Source organism: Eulemur rufifrons, chromosome 9 (genome assembly GCF_041146395.1).
Source record: "Eulemur rufifrons isolate Redbay chromosome 9, OSU_ERuf_1, whole genome shotgun sequence".
NCBI classification, from domain to species: domain Eukaryota; kingdom Metazoa; phylum Chordata; class Mammalia; order Primates; family Lemuridae; genus Eulemur; species Eulemur rufifrons.
Genome location: NC_090991.1, coordinates 13,072,242 through 13,095,764, shown reverse-complemented (window position 1 = coordinate 13,095,764; position 23,523 = coordinate 13,072,242). Strand labels below are relative to the sequence as shown.

Genomic DNA, 23,523 nt, shown 5'->3' with positions numbered 1-23,523 from the left:
TTATTGAAACATTTGATTGTCTACAGAAACTATGCATTAGGTAGATGTAGACTCATTTTTAGATGATATTAGTTAATTTGTGGATTTTGTTTTGTTTTTTTTTTTTTTTTTTTTGAGACAGAGTCTCACTCTGTTGCCCAGGCTAGAGTGAGTGCCGTGGCGTCAGCCTAGCTCACAGCAACCTCAAACTCCTGAGCTCAAGGGATCCTCCTGTCTCAGCCTCCCGAGTAGCTGGGACTACAGGCATGCACCACCATGCCCGGCTAATTTTTTCTATATATATTTTTAGCTGTCCATATAATTTCTTTCTATTTTTAGTAGAGATGGGGTCTCGCTCTTGCTCAGGCTGGTCTCGAACTCCTGAGCTCAAACGATCCGCCCACCTCGGCCTCCCAGAGTGCTAGGATTACAGGCGTGAGCCACCGCGCCCGGCCAATTTGTGGATTTTGGTATGATGTGTTTTTATTCCAATTTTCAAATGATTTCACTTATAGTTCAACCCAAACCAATGACTGTGTTAGGTACTTATTGAGGCTTTTATTTTCCAATGGCATGATACCATGTGTATCAAGAGTCATAAGATAAATTTATAAATGACTGAAAGGTAGACCTAAGTGCTGCTGTGCTTCAGAAAGGGAAGAATTCAAGGGTGAAGAGCAATTACTTCATGAAGAAAATGAAATTTGACATGGACCTCATCTCAACAAGGGGCAAAAGAAGACGACAAATATTCTAGATCCTTGACATGGGAACTGGCTCACTGTTGGTATTCAAATACTTTCAATAAAATTCACGTATTAATTTCATTTAAGATTGTTCTATCAACAACCCCAGTTCCTATGCCCTTTTGCAATAGTGCAAAGCCCTTACACTATGCATGCATGAAGATATGTGGAGAATTTGCAACTTTTCAGAAGTATGCTTTGTTATCATTATGTGAACAGAGATGACCTATGTATTAGTCAAAATTTCCAGTTATTGCCTCCTTCCTCTTTAAAGTTATTATTAGTTTACTTTCATCACTAACAGTTTATTATACTGTTTTTTAATTAACCTGTTCTATGAGGTATTTTGATTCAACATTATTTTTGACCTCAACCTTTTTGATAAGGGAACTTTAATCTTCATAAGGGGACTTTAAATTAGCCAGGAATGGTGGCCTGCACTTGTAGTCCTAGCTACTCCAGAGGCTGAGAAGGGAAGATTGCTTGAGCCCCGGAGTTCAAGGTTGCAGTGAGTTATGATCAGGACACAATACTCCAGTCTGGGTGACAGAGCAAGAGCCTATCTCAAAATAAATAAATAGATAGACAGATAGATAGAACTTATGACTCAAGGGACATCAAACAAAGTAGATAGATAAAACCAATGCAATGAACTGAGCTTTGTGAAGACTAACAGCACAAATACCCAGGATGAGGTATAGACATGAAAGATGTTCAATACTAGAAGACCAAGCCAAAAGTTTAGTAATAAGAACTTGAGTTAAGGTAGCGGCAAGCAAGAGTCATAAGAAGGGAAAAGATCAGATATAACCACCACTGACTCAAGGGTGAGGGAGGCATCAGACATAATGGTAATGAAATAAGGACAGAATTACTAGGAAAAATAGAATAAAAATAAGCAGGATAGACATAAACAAGATGGAAAAAACAAATAATTTGAAGACTGTAAGGTTATTGGTATATGTGGTGATAAAGGGGAAAAACTTTTCAGCATTTCTGATTAAATAAAGGAAATGTAATAGTACGCATGTCTTTTCAGAAACTACAGATAAGAGGATTAGTGGTGATAGAGTTTAGCCTTACTTCTTAACTGCATTTTTACATTTGATACATTTAATCATAAAAATAACAAATAAAATTTAAGACAGTGTGATACTGGTAAATGGATAGACAAGCCAACCAATAAAAAACAGAAAGGCCAAAACAGATCAACACATACCTGGAAATGTAATTTTATAACATAACTGGCATTGTCTATCCGTGATGAAAGAAAGACTTGTCAATAAATGATGCAGTCAACAGTTATACACTGGGGGGAAGGTAGGGGGCTGAAGTCTAACCATTATCTCATACCATACACGAAAATGAATTTCAGTGGATTCAACACAGTTATTAAAGGCAACTTATTAAAACTTTTAGAAAACAAAATTTTCTTTCCTTGATGGCAAAGATAAGAATTTCTTAACTAAGACATAAAACTAAAATCCATAAAGGAAAGGACTAACAAATTCAACCGTATTAAAATTTTAAGAACCTCTTGTTCATCCAAAGATACTATAAAGAAAATAAAATGACCAGTATTCCAAATAACAACCTAACAGAAAAATAGTCTAAAAATCTGAACAGGCATTTCCAACCTCAATGGTCAAACACATGAAATGCTATGCAATATCATTGATAAATAGGGTAATGCACATTAAGTTCACGATAACCTATCATTGTACAACATCCTGATTAATAATTTTTCAGGCCGGGCACGGTGGCTCACGCCTATAATCCTAGCACTCTGGGAGGCTGAGGCGGGTGGATTGTTTGAGCTCAGGAGTTTGAGAGCAGCCTGAGCAAGAGCGAGACTCTGCCTCTACTAAAGAAATAGAAAGAGATTATATGGACAACTAAAAATACATATAGAAAAAATTAGCCGGGCATGGTGGCACATGCCTGTAGTCCCAGCTACTCAGGAGACTGAGGCAGAGAATCACTTGAGCCCAGGAGTTTAAGGTTGCTGTGAGCTAGGCTGGTGCCACAGCACTCTAGCCTGGGCAATAGAGTGAGACTCTGTCTCAAAGAAATTAAAAAATAGGGTGTCAGGCAGATGTTGGGCGGGGAAGGCATGGGTGTATACATACATAATGAGTGCAATGGGCACCGTCTAGGGGATGGACACGCTTGAAGCTCTGATTGGGGGGGGGGGGGGGCCCAAGGGCAATATACGCAACCTGAACTTTTGTACCCCCACAATATGCTGAAATAAAAATTAAAAATAAATAAAATAAAATAAATAAAAATAAATAAATATCAAGGTGATAAAAAGTATGAAATGTAAGGCCGGATGCGGTGGCTCACGCCTGTAATCTTAGCACTCAGGAGGCCAAGGCGGGCGGATCGTTTGAGCTCAGGAGTTCGAGACCAGCCTGAGCAAGAACGATACCCAGTTTCTACTAAAAAAATAGAAAGAAATTACCTGGACAACTAAAAATATATAGAAAAAAGTTAGCCGGGCATGGTGGCACATGCCTGTAGTCCCAGCTACGGGAGGCTGAGGCAGTAGGATTGCTTGAGCCCAGGAGTTTGAAGTTGCTGTGAGCTAGGCTGACACCACGGCACTCTAGCACGGGCAACAGAGTGAGACTCTGTCTCAAAAAAAAAAAGAAGTATGAAATGTAGCATCTACAGAATCACAATTCATGGCATACCCCTGAATTCACCACCTATCTTAAGAAAATGAACATTACCACTACCTGTTATATCTCCTATACTCCCTTCCTCTATGCCATCCTTTTCTCATATTCCTAATTCCATGTTTACCATTGCTGTTCTTCATAATTTTACCAACTTTGCATTTTTAGACAATGTATTACACATTTTTTGAGCAGTATACATGTGGAATTACAATGGATATATTATTTCATGGTTTTTATTGTTCAACATTCTTCAAGTTGATCTGTGTTGTAAATCGATACATTTCATCCCTTCGCTTTTGTGTAGTATTTCATTAGATAAATTACTTCTCTATTCTTTTTTCTCGGTGCAGTCATTTTCTGAATTGGAGCAGGAGTTTTGTTTTTGCTGTTATAGAGTGTGGCTATCTTTGTTTCCTGATTCACACATACTACCAGAGTTTCTCTAGGATATATACCTAGGGGTGGAATTGTTAAGGATACATGCTCATCACTTTGACTAGATAATGCCAAATTGTTTTCCAAAGTGTTGCATCTGTTTATACTCTTTTTTTGTTTGTTTGTTTATACTCTTATTGGCAAGGATAAGGATCCCATTTGCTGCATATCCTCTCCAACATTTGATATTATCAGACATCTGAAAAATTATTATTTTTTAATTTTTTATTTTTTTGAGACAGAGTCTCACTCTGTTGCCCAGGCTAGAGTGCCATGGTATCAGCCTAGCTCATAGCAACCTCCAGCTCCTGGGCTCAACTGATCCTCCTGCCTCAGCCTCCCAAGTAGCTGGGACTACAGGCATGTGCCACCATGCCCGGCTAATTTTTTCTATATATATTTTTAGTTGTCCGGCCAATTTCTTTCTATTTTTTTTAGTAGAGACGGGGTCTCACTCTTGCTCAGGCTGGTCGAGAACTCCTGACCTCAGTGATCCTCCCGCCTCCCAGAGTGCTAGGATTACAGGCGTAAGCAACTGCGCCTGGCCATGATCTTTCTTTTATCAATAGAAATTTTACCATCAGTGAAAATAAACAGACTGTCACCACAAGAATATAGACTATCTAGTTAAAAACAGCTGAGTGTAATAAAGGAGAAAAACAGCAGGTCATTCTGTATCCTTGGGAACCAGGAGACTACTCGATACTGCTATGAGGAAAACTGGCTGGGCACGGTGGCTCATGCCTCTAATCCTAGCACTCTGGGAGGCCCAGGAGGGAGGATAGCTTGAGCTCAGGAGTTCCAGACCAGCCTAAGCAGGAGCAAGACTCCGTCTCTACTAAAAAATAGAAAAAAAAAATTAGCCAGTCAACTAAAAATAGAAACAAAAAATTAGTTGGGTGTGGTGGCTCACACCTGTGGTCCCAGCTGCTCAGGAGGCTGAGGCAGGAGGATCACTTAAGCCCAGGAGTTGGAGGTTGCTGTGAGCTAGGCTGATGCCATGGCACTCACTCTAGCCCGGGCAACAAAGTGATATTCTGTCTCAAGAAATAAAAAAAAAAAACAAAAAACAAAACTGAAGTCAGTGAAAATCAAGCAATTCAAATACCCAAATCACACAATTACCCAAAACTTATTTGACACAAAAAAGCAAAAGTATGATTTTTAAAATAAACTTACCCTGAAGTAAGTGAAGTTACTAGCTGCTAAATAAATGTCACTCAAAAGCAGTTTCTTGGCTTTTTCTTACACAGCGGGCAACTTTTCTTTTAAATTCTCCATTTCTGTCTTCCCTCCATTCTTTCTGTAGATACAAAAGTAATATCAAATGAATTTATGCAAACTCTCCTTTTATAATCTTAAATACCTATTTAATTTTGAATGGAATCCCTTGGTAATTTGTATAATTTAAAAGTGTTGTAAACCTGATAAGGTAAAAAAAGCAGTCAAAAAACACTTTTGTAAGGCACTCTGCTGGCAAATACACACAGAAATCTCCTATGCAAATTACCTCTAGAGGAAAAACAAAACACTTTCAAAAAGAAATAGGCCACAAAAGAACATTTACAGTTTTGTATCATAATGAAAAAGAAAGCTACAATTTACAAATAAGACATTCAGACTTATCTCCCTACAGGAAATGGGAAAATAAAGTAAACAGGGATGTTTCTCCAATATAAGGTAGATGGGTGGGATGCATCATACTGAGAGATACCGAGTACTATTTCTAGTGTAGGGCCAAACAGATGACAATGATGACTATCACAGCCAGGCACACGAAAATGGGAGAGATGATTTTACCTAGCACGTAACCAGCAGGAAATGCTCACAAATGCCCAGCCTACTTTCCTTTTTCTTAATATATCATTCATTTAGGGACACTGAGGATTACAGAAATCCTTAATACTTGCCCTCGGAAAGGAAGAGATTCAAAAAAACAATTGCTGCCCTCAAAGGAAGACATACCAATAAACTTGTGAGATAAGCCATAATATCCACACATACAGAGATTACCATGGAACTAAGGAAGAAGGGAACTAATCTAGGCCACATGATCAGTAAAGTCTTTCAATCATCATCAGGTCTGGGAAAGAAAGTTTTGAACATTCTGGGAGACAATGGGGAAATATTAATGTAAATTGGGCATGTGAATACAATAGGGAATTTACAGTAAATTTGGTTAGGTACAATAATGGTATTGTGATTATGTAGAAGAATGTCCTGATCTTTTAGATGTTTCTGAAATATTAATGAATAAAATGTTGTAACATCTGTAATTATCTCATTGTCATTTTTAAGTAAAAGGAAGAAAAGAGCAATTCCACTTATGGGGGAAAAGGGGAAAGGACAATCTCAAAAAAAAAATTAGCTAAAAATAGCAGAGAGAAGTCGGCGAGCAGGGAGACGAGATAGGAAGCTATTACAATAAAGTAGGTGAGAAGCAAAAAGATGCAACTCTATGGCAGAGGGTGAAAAGGAGTCTAGAGAGGCTTATATAACTGACATTCTCTGGTGACTGAGTCAAGACTGGGAGAGGATGGTTTCTACGTGGAGGGTAGATTGGCAGATGATGGTTTCAAAGTAGGGAACAGCAACTAACATACCTACCTTTCCTTTCATTAAGTCCATTGTGCCATGCACTGTGGACTACCCCACGTTATACAGGGAGAACTATTAATTCAATACAGCAAAATGTATGTATGTGTATCTCTTTTGCTGTACTGAGACTATTAAAAATGATCATATTGGAAAATTTTTTTAAGGTATAAACCCTCAATGATAAAGAAAATGGCAGGAAGTCATCCAATAATGAGGCTTTCTGGAAGACCACAAGTAGACAGAAGAGTATTAAAACATGCAGCAGAGAAGAGGAATTAGCAGCCTAGAGAAGTCTCAACAAAATCAGAACAAAGGAGGAAAAGGACCTAAACCAAACAGCGTCCTAAAGAAGCTAAAATTTGGAAAGGGCAATATATATTTATTTTCCATAGAGACAGGGTTCCTCTGTTGTCCAGGCTGGAGTGCAGTGAGTGGCATGATCACAGCTCACTGTAGCCTTGCACTCCTGGCTTCAAGCAATCCTCCCGCCTCAGCCTCCAGGGCAGCTGGGAGTATAGGCATGTGCCACCATGCCGCCATGTTAATTTTTTTTGAGAGACAAGGTCTCACTATGTTGCCAGGCTCATCATGAACTCCTGGGTTCAAGTGATCCTCCTGCTTTGGTCTCCCAAAGTACTAGGAATACAGGCCTGAGCAACTACACCCAGCAGAAATGCCACATCTTGAGAAGAACCCGAGTAAGAAAAGAGGCTGAAAAAGGACAGATTAATTGAAAGTCTGTATCCTCAACATTTTTCTCCTACCTATATCCAGAATTTTAGTACTTTCCTAAAATAATAATGATAATAGATTTTATATAGATATACTGAAGAATACAGGAATTAGAACTGCTAGTGTGGGTATTGATGCAGAAAGTAATTACTCCTCCATTTGGGCATTCAATGACACCCTCACCCTCTTCCCCCAACCCTTATCCTTACTTTCAGTTTAACATCTGCCTTGCCACTTACACTTTTTTTTTTTTGAGGCAGGCTATGTTTCCCAGGCTGGTCTTGAATTTCTGGGCTCAAGTTATCCTCCCTCCTCAGCCTCCCGAGAGTTGCCTGGATTATAGGCAAGGGCCACCACACCCTGCTCCATCCACACATCTTTGAACGACATTAATACTGTACATACATGCACATGCACACAGGCGTGTACACACACATACACTTCCAATTTGCTTTCGAAGACTTTCATTCTCAATCATAGACAGTTGTGTAGAAAGCCTACAGAGTTCTGAAGCAGACTTGAAAACACAAAAGAAACACAAAAGAAAAACTGACCCCAGAGAAACAGACTTCAGAAAGTAAGTTTTTAAAATTCAAAACATTTAAGAACTACTAAATTCATTAAACAGTGATAAAATTCAATGAGAATGGAATTAATGGAGAAAATAAGCTACTTAAACATAATACTGCCAAAATGAAAATTCAATAAACTGACTCTGTTTTAGAAGAAAAAAATAAAATACAAGGGATCAATCCGGGCAATAACAAAAACAAATTCAAAGGAGAGAATATTGGGTGAGTGTGATGATTCATGTCTGTAACCTAGTACTTTGGAAGACCGAGGTGGGAGGATCGCTTGAAGCCCGGAGTTTGAGACCAGCCTGGGCAACAAAATGAAACCCCATCTCTACAAAAAAAATTTTTTAAATTAGCCGTGCGTGGCAGCACATGTTTTTACCCCTCACTACACAGGAAACTGAGGCAAAAGGATACCCTAAGCCCAGAAGTTGGAGGTTGCAGAGAGCTGTGATCGCACCACTGCACTCTAGTCTGGGAGACCGTGGCTCTTTTTATACATACATACATACATACATACATAAGAGAGAATATTAAACAGACAGAAGTTATTAAAAAGGAAAATTTCCTAGGGGTGAAGTCTTTAAACTCAAAGGGTATACATCAACTAGAAATGGAACATTAAAAGAGTTCACACAACTCTGTGAAATTTCAGAAGAGGAAGAATAAAGAGCCTAAAGGGAAGGGGTGGGGGGAAGAACAGGTGACCTAAAAATGGAGAAGAATCAGCCTAGCATCAACTTTCTCATCAACAATAAATTCTAAAATATAAATTCTGTGTAAATTTGATTTCTCTCCCTAGAATTCTATAAACAAAGTATCGATCAAGTTTAAGGGAAGGATTAAAGCACCTTGAATCATGAAAGGATTCAGGATTTAATTCCCACAAACCCTAAGACATTTCTCTAGGATGAAGTACCAAACAAAAGGAAGTCAACCAAGAAGAAAGAGAAGAAATGGGATCCAGGAAACAGCAGGTCCAATCCAGAATAGCAGTGAAGGAGAAATCCAAGCAAGGCAACCAGGCAGCAAGCTGCGAGCCAATCAAATTTGGAGGGATGCCAGAGAGAGATCTCTAAGAAAAATGGGGGTTTCTTGGAATAGATACTGCTGATTGAGAGGTTAGAAAAACAAAACGTATAAAACTATGATCAAAGATGTAAGATATAGGAAGTACAAGCAAGTAAGAAAAGTAAATAAAACTTTTTGCAAGAAAGTTTTAGTTTAAGTATGAGACAAGTAACTAGTTAAACTAGAAGAGGAATCAGTGGGTTTCAAGAAAAAATGGAATAGATTTTGCTTAATTTATGGTGTTGAGACTAGAATTCACGTTTATATATTTGAACTTTATATTAAGGCCAATTTCTACCTTCGGGAAAATGTTTAGCATCAAGAGAATGGCTTTACTTTTATAGTAGATTCAGCCGTTTCAGGACTCAGTTGTTTTGAAGGTTAATAATTTTTGCATATTCATGGTTTCAGTTATTGGCTATTAATTTACCCTTCTTTAAGATTAAAAGGCAACTCGTCAATTCTAACATTAAAAGAGCTGATAGCTGAGCATGAACCAAATGAAACATTAATTAGTTCTCTCTCAAAATGATCCCCTGGGATATGTTTTCTAAATGGAGCTATCGCCCCTTCTCCCTTCCCCGATCATCTCTTGTATTGCTTGGACTGATACTTGATTAAATAGAAAGTCAAAATGGTTTTCTACCAGTTTTTAGTTCAATTCTATTACTAAATTCAAAAATTCCAAGCCACAGGTTCCAAAAGGGGTTATCTATATATAAGATTTCACCCAAGTTTTTATTAACCCAAGAAAAAAGGTAAATATTATCTCCTAGTTTTGACATATACTACTCACAAAGGTTCCAGGAATAAGAATTAGAACAAAAGGCTCCTCAAAGGAAGACAGAAGGCTAAGGAACTAGGAACTATCTTAGATTAAAGGAAACCAGTAAAACTTGAATACAAAACACAATGCTGGTTCCTAGAGTGGACTCTGGATTTTAAAAAAATTTAAAAAGGTAAGAGTTGGGAGAAGAGCAGCTATGAAGAACAATATTTGGACAATACAGTCCACTGTGAATATGGACTATATATGTATAATCAATAATAGTACTATATCAATGACAGACTTGTACTATGTGTATGTGGAAGGATACCCTTGTTCTTAGGGGATACATGCTGAAGTATTTAGGGGTGAAAGGTTATAATATCTACAAACTACTCTCAAATAGTTCAGAGAAAAAAAAAAAAAAAAGGTTACAAATCTCCACAATTGGTGAATCTAAGTGAAGGGTATAGTGGTGGTCATATAACTAATACAACGTTTCTAAAGAAGTGAAAGTTTTAAAACTTGGGGATAAGAATATGCAGTTTAATAGAGACCTGACATTAAATTTTCTGAGGCATGACAATACTGAAATAGTCACATATGAGCGTCCTTATTTTTATAAGATGCAAGCTCAAGTATTTAAAGGTAAAGCTTATGTGTGTAACTTCCATAAGATTCAGGAGAAAAATAAATAGATGTAAATATTTTTATCTTTTGTGTAACTACTATAGGTTTTTGCTTTGTGGTTACCATGAAGCTTACAAAAACTTCTTGCAGGCCGGTCGAGGTGGCTCATGCCTATAATCCTAGCACTCTGGGAGGCCGAGGCAGGAGGATCACTCGAGGTCAGGAGTTCGAGACCAGCCTGAGCAAGAGCGAGACCCTGTTTATACTTAAAAATAGAAAGAAATTATCTGGACAACTAAAAATATATAGAAAAAATTAGCCGGGCATGGTGGCGCATTCCTGGAGTCCCAGCTACTCGGGAGGCTGAGGCAGAAGGATTGCTTAAGCCCAGGAGTTTGAGATTGCTGTGAGCTAGGCTGATGCCACGGCACTCTAGCCAGGGCAAAAGAGCGAGACTCTGTCACACACACACACACACACACACACACACATATACACACACACAAAAAAAACCTTCTTGTAATAGGATATTTTAAGGTGTTAACAATTTAGCTTTCAGTGTAGTTAAAAACTCTACACTTTTACTCCATCCCCTCCCATCCCACATTTTAAATTCTGATATCACAATTTATATCTTTTTATATTGTGTCTCACTTAACAAATTATTGTAGCTATTATTATGTTAGCTACAATAATAAGGAGGAGTCAGTTCAGGATATCTATTATACGACATGGTGAATAAGGCTAAAGACAATGTAGTGCATTCTTGGAAACTGCTGAGAGTAGATTTTAAGTGTTCTCAGCACAAAAAAAATGGTGTGTGAGGTGATACATATGTTAAATAGGTCGAATTAACCATTCCACAATGTATACATATTTCAAACCAACATGTACACAATACAATGTTTGTCAAAAAATAAATAGGGATATACGTACACACACATACATATATAGAGAGAGATACTATAGATCAAGATGAGTTTTATTAAGAGGGACAGGCAGAGGGAGGGAAGATGTATGCATGGGACCATCTTACCGCAGCATCAACATTAGCAGGTGAGTCTCCATTAGGGTCTGCCAGCATAGAAATGACACTAATCATGATAGTTTCCACAGTGTGGATAGGGAGCCAGCGTTCCTCTGGCTTTTCATAACCATATTTATCTTCCCCAGGCTCGTGAAGAATAGAAATGCACACATCACCATTTTTATCAACTGCAAAATGAGAGAAAAGAGTCTTGTTTTAACACATTGCTAATTTGTTATATATAAAATGTCTGTTAAAATTTGATCCCAATTCTCACAGTACCTGTATAAAACATTACATATATATAGAAGTTAATTTCCAAAATGAAATCTACTGACTTTTTAGGAAGACTATAGGATTTTACCAAATACTCAGGATCCACCTGATAAATCCAACAGAAATGTAACCTATCTTTTTCATTTACATTAAACTTTAAGATATCTAGCATGCAGATGGATGGTGCTTAGCATTTATAGGTAGTAAATACAATGTGAATGAATAAATGGCAACTATTGGATCTGTTCTTCATTTGCAAAAAGTGTATGATCCAAAACACCAGAAATGAGTTTCCATGTAATGGTTTCCTTATTTCCTCATTAATTTATTGACTTAAATGGTGATAGTCAAAGGTCTAAAGATATTCTTAGGAACAAGAATATCATAACGTACTTTTAAAACCATATTAAGGCAAAATTATACTTCAGGGAAAGGAGCACAAAAAGGAACATGTTGTATTGCCAGTGAAAAATTTATCAACATATATGATATTCAGGCTGGGCACAATGGCTCAAACCTGCAATCCTAGCACTTTGGGAGGTCAAGATGGGAAGATTGCTTGAGGGCAGGAGTTTGAGACCAGTCTGGGCAACAGCCAGACCCATCTCCACAAAAAATAAAAAACTTAGCCAGTATGGTGGAATGCACCTGTATTTCCAAATACTCTAAGGTTCCTCTTCTCAACCCACCTCCACCTACAAGTAAAATCTATCAGCTAAAATGGAATCACTAGATCAAGAGGCAAGAATAACATCAAAACTTATAAATACTACACATAACAGTTCAGCAAAAAAGTTTATAGAGTATGATTTTACTATGTTTTCTTTACTTATTTCATAGTAAGGATTTTTTCCAAGTTACTTTTCCTTGAAAACATCACTATATATTTTATGCAGAATTCTATCAGAGGGAATCCATGTAAGATCCATTTTTCTTTTGTAAAAAATTAAGTTATCACTAATCTAGGATCTTCAGATTTTTAAACTTCTCATGTCATTTTTCTTTTTTTCCCCTTTGAGATGGTATCTCACTATGTTGGAGAGGCTGGAGTACAGTGTCTATTCAGAGGCATGATCATAGTTTATTTCAGCCTCGAACTCCCGGCCTCAAGCGATCTTCCCACCTCAGCCTTCTGAGATGCTGGCACTACAAGTGTGCACCAACACACCCATGTCCTTTCATTTTAAACACACAATTTACATTAGAATGAGAATGTTTTTAGGCTTAATACCTATTATTAAATTATATTTTATTTATTTTCTAAAGTGAAAGTAAAACTTATTCAGAAACCGTGGAAAGTCTACTCCACAGACAACAGAGGCAAGTTCTCCTTGCAGGAGAGAACTGGTCCCCTGCAGAAACTATAGAAAGTCTACTCCATAAAGTAGAGGCTGGCTCTCCCTACAAAAGAGAACTGGCCCCAAATTATATTTTAAAGGATTATAAGTAACCATTTCATCGTCTCCTCACCCAGAATGAAGAATGTCCATTATTGATATAGTTTAAATTTCATACACTAATTAGCTTTCTAGGTATGTTTGAGGTGACAATTTTCCATGACGATAACCTGTCTTTCCTCTTCTGTGAAATATCTGTTCTTGCCCTTTAGTAGCCAGTTACGTACTTGGGGTTTACTTTTCCATTGCCAAAATGCTTTTTAATTTTCCCCCATATAATTTTTGTCTGTTACTTTTTTCTTTCATTTTAACGTTTTTCAGAGCTAGCTGTATTTTCTGATACAAAATTCACTTAAGAATCCTATATTGCATGTAGTTGTTATTTTTCTTTAGTTTCTTTTTTAACTCTAACAATGTTTATTACTTTTGAAACTAGAAAGTTCTTGTCCCTACATATGTATACCAAATAAGTGATAGTAAATACTATTTTTTAAAATCACCTGTAACTTTTTATTCCATTTAGAGTTTTAAATTACTTTGCTGTTTGATATGAACAAAATTAAATCATTTTCCCCATAAATAGCTAGCCAACAGTCTCAGCATCAATTACTAAAAACAAAGCATATCTCTTCTATGAGAGGTCGTAGCTATGATTATTAAACTACCTGAACAATGCATATCCTTCTAGCTATCTCCTTTCTATTGAAGCCATTCATCTAAAACTATGAAAAGCTGATTTATCCTCATCTTCTCTACTCAGTGCTTAGGTACTCCTTTACCGTACTGGAAACTGGTTTCTACTCCCTATCAGGACACTATGACTGTTACCACCAAGTGGTCTGGATAACACATTCTCCTGGGTCCTTCTATTATTATCTATCTAAAGTAAACCCTTCTAAGCCAAGAAAATAGATATTGTTAAAAACATCTTCCTGGACACATTTTCCTCCCTTAGCTTCTGTGACACCCTGTTTTTCCCCGGTTCTTGTATGGTTCTTTCAGTCTTTCTCATTTTCCTTTCCCTTAATATGACTTTTGATATTATCCTAATCTCCAACAATAACCATCTTTATCCTGGGTAAATCAGCTAATTCATTATATCACAATGTTATCTATTTTTTATTTATTTATTTTTTTTTGAGACAGAGTCTTGCTCTGTTGCCCGGGCTAGAGTGCCATGGCATCAGCCTAGCTCACAGCAACCTCAAACTCCTGGGCTCAAGCGATTCTCCTGCCTCAGCCTCCCGAGTAGCTGGGACTATAGGTATGTCCCACCATGCCCGGCTAATTTTTTTTTTTTTTTTTTTTTCTATTTTAGTTTCTCAGCTAACTTCTTTCTATTTTTAGTAGAGACAGGGTCTCACTCTTGCTCAGGTCTCGAACTCCTAAGCTCAAGTGATCCTCCCGCCTGGGCCTCCCTGAGTGGTAGGATTACGGGCATGAGCCACTGTGCCAAGCTATTACCTATCATCTTGGTACAGTAATTTCCAAGGCCCTAAGCTGACTATTGAACGCTGAACTAGTTTTATCAAATTATCTAACTGGATGTAGCAAGTATACCTCAAGAAAAACCAAGTCCAAATTGAAAGTATCTAAACCACACAAAACTAATATTTACCCTATAATAATCTTTGTGGCAGCTCTGTTGAGATATAATTCAACCTATACCACATAATTCACCCATTTGAAGTATATTACTTAATAGTTTCTAACTAGCATGTTTACAGAGTTGTGCAACCATCACCACAATCAGCTTTAGAATATTTTCATCACCCCAAAAAGAAACCCATAGCCATTAGCAATCATTCTTCATTTTCCCCCCTCAACTTTCCCCCAGCCCTAGCCAACCACTCATCTACTTTCTGTTTCTATGGGATTTGTCTATTCTGTACATGTCATATAAATGGAATCTTACACTATGCGATCTTTTCTGAGTGGCTTTGTTTACTTAACACAATGTTTCAAGGTTTGCCCATGTTGCAGCATGTATCAGTACTTCATTTCTTTTTATTGTTACATAATATTCTGTTATATGAATACGCTACATTTTATTTTTCCATTTATCAATTGATAGACATTTGAGTTGTTTCTGCTTTTTGGCTATTATGAATAATGCTGCTATGAACACTAATGTACATGTTTTTTGTGGACATATGTTTCTAATTTTCTTGGCTATTTACCTAGGAGTGGTAAGTATGTTTAACCTTTTGAGCAAATGCTAGACTGCTTTCCAAACATCTGTACCACTTTACATTCTTGCCAGGAGTGAGTGAGGGTTCTAATTTCTCTAACTTCCTCATCATTGTTATTATCTGTCTTTTTGATTACAGTCATCCTAGACGGTATAAAGTGGTATCTCATGGTTTTAATTCAATAATTTCCCCCCGCCCCCCACCCCCGAGACAGGGTCTTGCTCTGTTGCCCAGGTTGGAGTACAGTAACACAATCATAGCTCACTACAGGCTCCAACTCTTGGGCTCAAAATATCCTCCTACCTCAGCCTCCCCATTAGCTAGACTGGATCTCTAGAAAAAATGCCATCCCCTCCTCAGGTATCCTTTCTTGACGAATTATCCTCTCTCACAAATTAATCTCAATCATTTACTTCTACAATGCCTCTTCCTTATGACCTACAAAATGAAAAGCCTCTTCAACCTTTTCAAACTTTTTTTAATTAACTCACTTCATCAGGTGTCCTCTTAAACTACCTAGGCAATTGTTATCCTTTTTACCAGAGAGAAGTCCCGTGTGTTTGCTAACATATATGCTTGCTCTCATTTAATTTTCACAGAAAAATTAAGTCTCAAAGAGGCTTTGCCTAGAATGACACAGCTAATTCATGGTAAAGCCAACATTCGGAAGCTTTGTTTATATCTCCTTTCGAAATAGGTGCAAAAAGATTGCCTCTCATACATTAGGTAATTCAAGTGAAGGCAAGAGAAACTGCCAAAAGCCTAGAAAGATGAAAAAAATGTCAAAGTAACAAGAGGCAGATGTCACAAATTCATGTACCCACACATCATGACTCCCATCAATGCATTCTACCACAATTGTTATTTTCCTCTTCTTACTGGTATAAAAAATAACTATGTATCTTTTATGATCACTGCTGTCTTGGATGCAATGAAATTTGGTAGCTCCCTTGGTTCCCCATAGTTTTCCATTTTCCAGTTCCAGTCTCTCATAATACCCATCTGTTTTTCAAGCCTTGGGTTCTACTATAAACTCCATATCCTTCTGATATTCACTCATTCATTCATTCCTCTCTTACTGACTTTTGCTTAAACTAATATATATATGTTTCTATTCCTTGCAACTAAAAGAGTCTTGACAATGAGAAGCAGAAAGTAAATCAGTATAGTAGCCTAAAAAGACAACTCTGACTACACATAGTCAAAATAATTAGAAAACAAATGCTTGCAAGCTCTATCATACAAAACAAAGCCAAAAGCTTAAAGACACTACATATGAACACACCTTATCTAACCTAACCTTTGGTTCACAAAAGTAGATTTTAAATGGTAGCTATTCTATGGGTAAAAAAGTCAACATCATTATTTCATGCATAATAGTATTAGATGCTTTCCAAGCTTAATTTACATTTCCACACACACCATTGATACATTTTTCTAATTATTATGACTGTGTTATTTCATCTGATCCTGTCTCCTCATAAAGTAGGTGGGACATTCCTTTTTTACAGTTAAGAATACAGATAAAAGTAAAGAGTAACCCATGGTATAAAAGTTAAGGCAAGAAAATATAAATCAAAAATCCAGGTTTAAAATTTTCTGTGCTCTTTCTAATAGCCAATAAGTTACCTAATACTGTGAAATTTATCACCTTAATCATAGGAGCTCTGTTAAAGCTGACTATTCACTCAGGAATCTTGCCTTAGTTTGGAACACTGTCTCAAAAAGAGCTGAAAACTAATTTAAAAAAATAACTTTCCATATGATGTTACTCCCCTTTCAAAGAATTTAGTACAAGGCCAGGTGCACAATGAACACTATGAATCTAGTACAAATATTACAGACCAGTTTCATTAAGAACTATATCTTTCTTATTAACCTTGAAAACTTCACTCACAGGCCAACATATTTGCAACTGTAAAAATAAAATTCAATAAACTTACCATTTGGGTGCCAGATTTCTGTAATGAATTTCATTTTAGGAGGCCGGAGGGGATAATCTTTTGGGAAAGTGAGATGAGCCTTAAAAACACCACCTTCACTGGAAAAAACAAAAACAAAAACAAGTTCTTGCCTATAAGTTCCTGCTTATAAGTAAACAATCATTAAAAAAAAAAATACAAAACAAGGATGTTAGCACTAACACCAAAAATGAAGTAAATAAATAATCAGGACTCCCTGTAGGCAGTTACTAGCAGTCACTAGTTATTAAACTCTCAAGACAGCTAGTAAAAATGAAAGAAAGCATTTGCTAAAAAGGCATCCAGTTCTGATCACGTTACTGCTATTGGACAAACCTTCCCATCACTTCCCAATGTACTTTCAACAAAATTCAGAAGGTTTAATATCACCTACAGGGTTCAAGTCACCACTTTCCCTAGGTTGTTCTCAAACTATAATCCTTCTCTGTGTTCTAGCCAGTCCTCTTTCAGTTCCTCAAACATACAAGCACTTCCTCATCTTAAAGCTTATGTACATTTTGTCACTCCCTGTCTGGGAGCAGATATGCTGCTTCCATTCAACCATCCATTTATTCACTTCATCATTTAACAAATATTTATTTGGCACTTGTGTTAATCTCTAGGAGTATAGCAGTGAACGAAATCTCAAGGAGTATATATTCTACTGACTTTCCAGAGAGCCACTGCCCAAGAGAACTTTCTGCAACATTGAAGATGTTCTATATTTGTGCTGTCTATCTAATAATGGAGCCACTACCCACTTGAAATATAACTAGTACAACTAAGGAACTGAATCTTTTTATTTTATCTAATTTTAATAGTCACATGTGGCTAGAGACTGCTATGTTAGTGCAGTTAAAGATCACTGCCATTTAATTAGGAACTATTCTTGAAGATTTATCAAAAGAATAATACAATGAATTGTATACATTAACTAAAACGAAAGAGGTCATCTCAGCCTTAAGGGACAAAAATGACTAAATTCCTGTCTTGTAGCCTTGGTACTAAATGTTGCCTCTGATAGAAATACCCTTCTCCCTTTGTCTTCTGATCATCATTCAGTACTCAGCTTAAATGTTACTTCCAGAAAAATTTTATTTGCCTAACAATCTAAACTAGCCACTAGGTCCTTCTATCACATTGACCTCTTTTAATTTCTTTATTGCAACAGCACTTTGCAAATCTGATTCAAGACCTTAGAGCAAGGTCATATGATTGTGGTTGCTTCAAATCAATGAGAAATGGAATTCTCAGCTCATTAGTTTTCATTCATTGAAAAAATGTTACATGAATTGTTAACCACAAGCAAGTATTGATTTTTACTGCCTTTTCTGATCACAAAAGCAAGACTGGGGGGGCACACAGATTAAGTTTAAAGAAGAGAGGTAAGATCATTAATAACAAATACTTCTGAGTACTTATGAAAGGCCACAGGATTCAGAGTATAAAAAGTCACTGATCTTGATAACACAATTTTGGTAAAAGCAATAGGGAAAAGATATCAAAGGATTAAAGAATGCCGTGGTGAAGTACAACCATAATACATAACGAACAGGAAAATATGTACAAGAAGTTTAATAGTTAAAAAAAAATGGTAACTAGATCAGGAAATAGTACAAATGAAGGGCTTTAAAAGAGGGGGGAAAACCCTAATTTGTTTACAAGGAAATGGGAAAATGTTAGCAGAAAGACTAAAGATACCAGAAAAAGAGTAGCCAAGAGATCAAACAGAAGTGGAAAGAAAATAAAGGTAGAAGCGAGCCTAACCATGCAAAAGAAAGAACATCCTTTCTTTTCCCACAGGAGGAAAAACAGATTTAAGTATAGTACAGATATCTAGGGATAGAAAGCAAGAGAAATGACAAATTTTATGCGTGCCTTAGGGGCTTGCTTTTCATAATTTGAGGTTATCTATTAAAGGGAAAAAACATGGAGACTCGAAGGAAACACAGATTAGAATAGCTGTTGTGAAGAAAGCATTACACTGATAAGAGACAAACCTTTATCTTCTCGGCCTATGTTACCTCAACTGTGTAAGTTAGTGCCAAAAGTGATCTTAGGACATATTAATTACATGCACTAGTCTTTCAAACAGGGGCTACAAAAGCATTTAATGAGTCACTAGCCAGTTTTTTGTTGTTGTTGTTGTTATTTACAAAAATAGAATAGAGGTTTATCTAATAAACCTCTATCTAATAGGGGTTTATCACAAGTAGTTTCAGTTGTATAATCTATGTATGTGTTTCCATTCACTTATCTACATACACAAATGTATGCAGCAGCTCATGATGTAAAATATTTCTGGTTACGAGTTTTGGTAAGAAAACAAACCAACCAAAAAAACCCCAAACAAAGACTAAAAGCCACAATTATAGAAAACAGCCAAGAATCTTATATAAAAGGACATCAAAATAGCTGCCGCAAAGCCCATGCACTTTATTCCACTGATAAGACTATTTCTTGCCAATATTAAGTTGGCATCTCCAAGTCACTTAATTTTGATTAGTTAGATCCTTTCAAAAACTTCATAATAGCTGACTGGAATCCTCATCATGAAAGACGACTGCCTTAGTCCCTCTAAATTGTTTTCAATCATTAAAATATCAACCAAATTTAACTTAATAGGGTTGCTCTAAAGTTTTAAAGTACACAATTTTACTCTACCAGAAATGCCCTCACCAACTCTGAATCAATCAAGCTATTTCTTATGTTTTTTTTCCTCTCTGTGGACCCCTCACCTTCTATATATTTTACCTGTGGAAACACTACCCTTTTTTTTTTTTTAATGCCTAAATCGATGATACCCAACTTGTGGGTGCAAGCTTCTAGCCAAGTTTGCAAAGAAGAGTCCAAAAACCCATAGGGCACAATAACACTGTGGAGTAGATGTTAGTATGTCACATTTTCTCTATTTTTCAAATATGGAAAGATGCTACCGTGGTGAGCAAAGGAAAATTTATTTAAAAGCACCAATGGGGCCCAGTGTAGTGGCTCATGCCTATAATCCTAGCACTCTGGGAAGCCAAGGCAGGAGGATTGCTTGAGCTCAGGAGTTCGAGACCAGCCTGAGCAATAGTGAGACCCCCATCTCTACTAAAAATAGAAAAATTAGCAGGATGAGGTGGTGTGCACCTGTAGTCCCAGCTACTGGGGAGGCCAAGGCAGGAGGATCGCTTGAGCCCAGGAGGTGCAGTTTGCAGTGAGCTATGATGACGCCACTGCACTCTACCCAGGGTGATAGATCAAGACTCTGTTTCTCAAGAAAAAGAAAAAAAAAACAAACTCAAATATGTTTCCTTTCATTATATATTCTCTTCATCACAGATATTAATACTAACAGTATAGTTACTAGCATCTAGCATGATATTAAAAGGAGGTATACAACCAACAGTTTCATATAATAAAACTTTTATTTATTTATTTATTTTTATTTATTTATTTTATTTTTTATTTTTTTTTTGAGACAGAGTCTCACTCTGTTGCCCAGGCTAGAGCGAGTGCCGAGGCATCAGCCTAGCTCACAGCAACCTCAAACTCCTGAGCTCAAGCGATCCTCCTGTCTCAGCCTCCCGAGTAGCTGGGACTACAGGCATGCACCACCATGCCCGGCTAATTTTTTCTATATATATTTTTAGCTGTCCATATAATTTCTTTCTATTTTTAGTAGAGATGGGGTCTCGCTCTTGCTCAGGCTGGTCTCGAACTCCTGAGCTCAAACGATCCGCCCACCTCGGCCTCCCAGAGTGCTAGGATTGCAGGCGTGAGCCACCACGCCCGGCCACATATAATAAAACTTTTGAGAAACCTAAGCTTAGTTCAAGTTTCTTCCACAAGGAAGAAACTTACTGTTTTTGTATTAAATTATAAAAATCTTACAAGGATTAGATCCTATCATTCTGCCACACTGATTTTATTTAAATGATATACTGTATGCTACCTTCTGAGATTTCGTTCAATGTTGTTCTGTTAGCCTATATCCCTGTTGTTACCTCTTGTCCATTTACTTTATCTGACATAATTCACAATTTATCCATTATTCTCAAAAGATATTTCATTGTTTTCAATTTTTTCCTATTACAAGTAATAGAACACTGAACATTTCTTAGGAATAGGGTTTTTACCCTAAAGTGGAACTAAGACCAAATTTAAGTAATATTTCTAAGCAATGCAGGCACTACGTTCATTCTCTCTAGAATTTCATCACAAAACATACGGCTTGTGCCTGTAAGTCTTAAATGGGACCGTAAAAGAGTTTTGTAACTGTAATAGAATTTTGCAACTGTAAAAGAATGTTAATTAAAAAGTTTTGGTTAGCTGACTCTTCATTATCTATAGCCACCAAAGGTAAGGCAATACTACAAAACACATATATATAATCTAAGATTCCCAAATTTTTCACACCATTGCCAGTGGTAGGAAACAAAGCATACTTCAACAGACCAGCTACTGGTAATGAAGAAAAGGAAGTTATAGATAAAAGGTCACTCATTAACACAAATTTATAAAGTTTATGATTATATGGTGATATCCAGGTCTCTTAAACTTTCTTTGAAAACTTACTGCCACTCCTATCGGAAACTTTTATTTCTGTAGGTGTCTGTGGCTATCCACACTGCTTGATTATCAGTCTGAAATACCAGATATACCAAGTCAGTTTCAGAATGTACACTTCACGCAATACTGCCTCAAGAATCTATTCTTAGCAGCACTAGAGAGATTCATTAATGGACAGAACAGTAATAATAAATGTAATACTATACAAGGATAAGTATAATGACTAAATCAATACTCGTGGCAAATATCAATCTCAAAGTAACACTTGAATACACCAGTTATTGATTACATAGATTGTAAAGAGTTCAGAGTGCCCTCTAGTGACTAAATGAAGGCTAATTATGCCACCATGAAATCTCACATTAGATGTTTACAGAATTTTGGCACAGCATTATTTCCATGATCTAATTAGTAAAGTGGTGAATTGATCACTTAGGTTTGTGTGCTAAGACCATACTAACTTATTTTCAGCCCTGTAATTCCCCTTCCCCCACTTGTAAGCCTCTGCTTCCTTTCACAGGTAGGTATTTATACTTAAGGTCTAGCTATTCACTCCCAACAGCACTCTTCAAACAATTCCAAAATGGCCTCTCCTTTCTTCACTCCACTGAAATAACTATGAGGACATCACTAACTTCCTTACTGTTAAGTCAACAAATACTTTTTTTCTTTTTTTGACACAGATTCTTGCTCTGTCACCCTGGGTAGGGTGCAGTGGCATCATCATAGCTCACTGTAACCTCAAACTCCTCCTGCCTCAGCCTCCGGAGTAGCTCGGACTACAGAGTAGCTGGGACTACAGACAATAGTCCTGCACCACCACACCAGGCTAATTTTTCTATTTTTAGAACAGGCAGGGTCTCGCTCTTGATCAGGCTGGTCTTGAACTCTTGAGCTCAAGCAATCCTCCTGCCTAGGTCTCCGTGAATGCTAGGATTATAGGCATAAGCCACCACGTTGGACCCAAATACTTCTTAAGCAGTCTATTAAGTACTTGATTCTTCATAGCATTTTAAAAGGCTTACTTCCATAAAACCGTTCCTCACCTCATTTTCCTTGTGCTTTCCTAGCTACTTTCCTTGGCCTTTCTCCGGGTCCTGCGCTAGGCACATGCACTGTTCTCTATTCCCTGATCAAAGGTTGCTGACTTTAGGAAGGCACAGTTGAGAAAGTGGTCACCAGTTGTCTCATCGGCAAGTACATACTCCAGAGGAGCTGCCACAAATGCTGCTGCTATTCATATCTCAAATCAATAGCCTACACTTTTAAAAATGTATGCTAAAGCCCAGAAATGGGTTTTTATTAGTGAAAAGAGTAGCCTGTTAATCAGAACACTGAGTACTGAAAGTGGTTTTCTTTGGTGAAGCTGGAGGTATACAAAATATAGTCATGCATCACTTAACAACAGGGATACATTCTGCAAATGCACTGTTGGGCAATTTCGTCCTTCTGCAACCATCATACAGTGTACTTACACAAAGCTAGAAGGTATAGCCTACACACTACACACCTAGATTATATGGTATAGCTTATTGCTCCTAGGCTACAACCTGATAGAGCATGGTAAGGATTTGTGTATGTAAACATAAAAATGGTACAGTAAAATACTGTGTAAAACATTACAAAACGGTACACCTGTATAGCGTAGCTACTATGAATGGAGCTTGCTGGACTGGAAGTTGCTCTGGGTGAGTCAGCCAGTGAGTGGTGATTACATGTGAAGGCCTAGGACATTACTGTACAGTACTCTAGACTTTATAAACACTGCCAACCTTATGTTAAACTTATTTTTAAAAATTTTTTCCTTTCTTCAAATTAACCGTAGCTTACTATAACTTTTTTACTTTGTAAGTTTTAATTGTTTTTAACTTTTTGACCCTTCTGTAGTAACACTTAGCTT

The 23,523-nt window shown here is 37.0% G+C and overlaps 1 protein-coding gene across 1 annotated transcript in view; it reads right to left on the bottom strand.

Annotated features, from left to right (window-relative positions):
* The window catches only part of UBE2G1 (ubiquitin conjugating enzyme E2 G1), a 95,001-nt gene that overhangs the window by 10,696 nt on the left and 60,782 nt on the right, over positions 1–23,523 (bottom strand). Inside the window, 3 exon segments of the mRNA XM_069483105.1 lie at positions 5,024–5,147; positions 11,253–11,431; positions 17,052–17,149. Of these exon segments, the coding sequence (XP_069339206.1) occupies positions 5,061–5,147; positions 11,253–11,431; positions 17,052–17,149 (364 nt within the window). The 3' untranslated portion in view covers positions 5,024–5,060.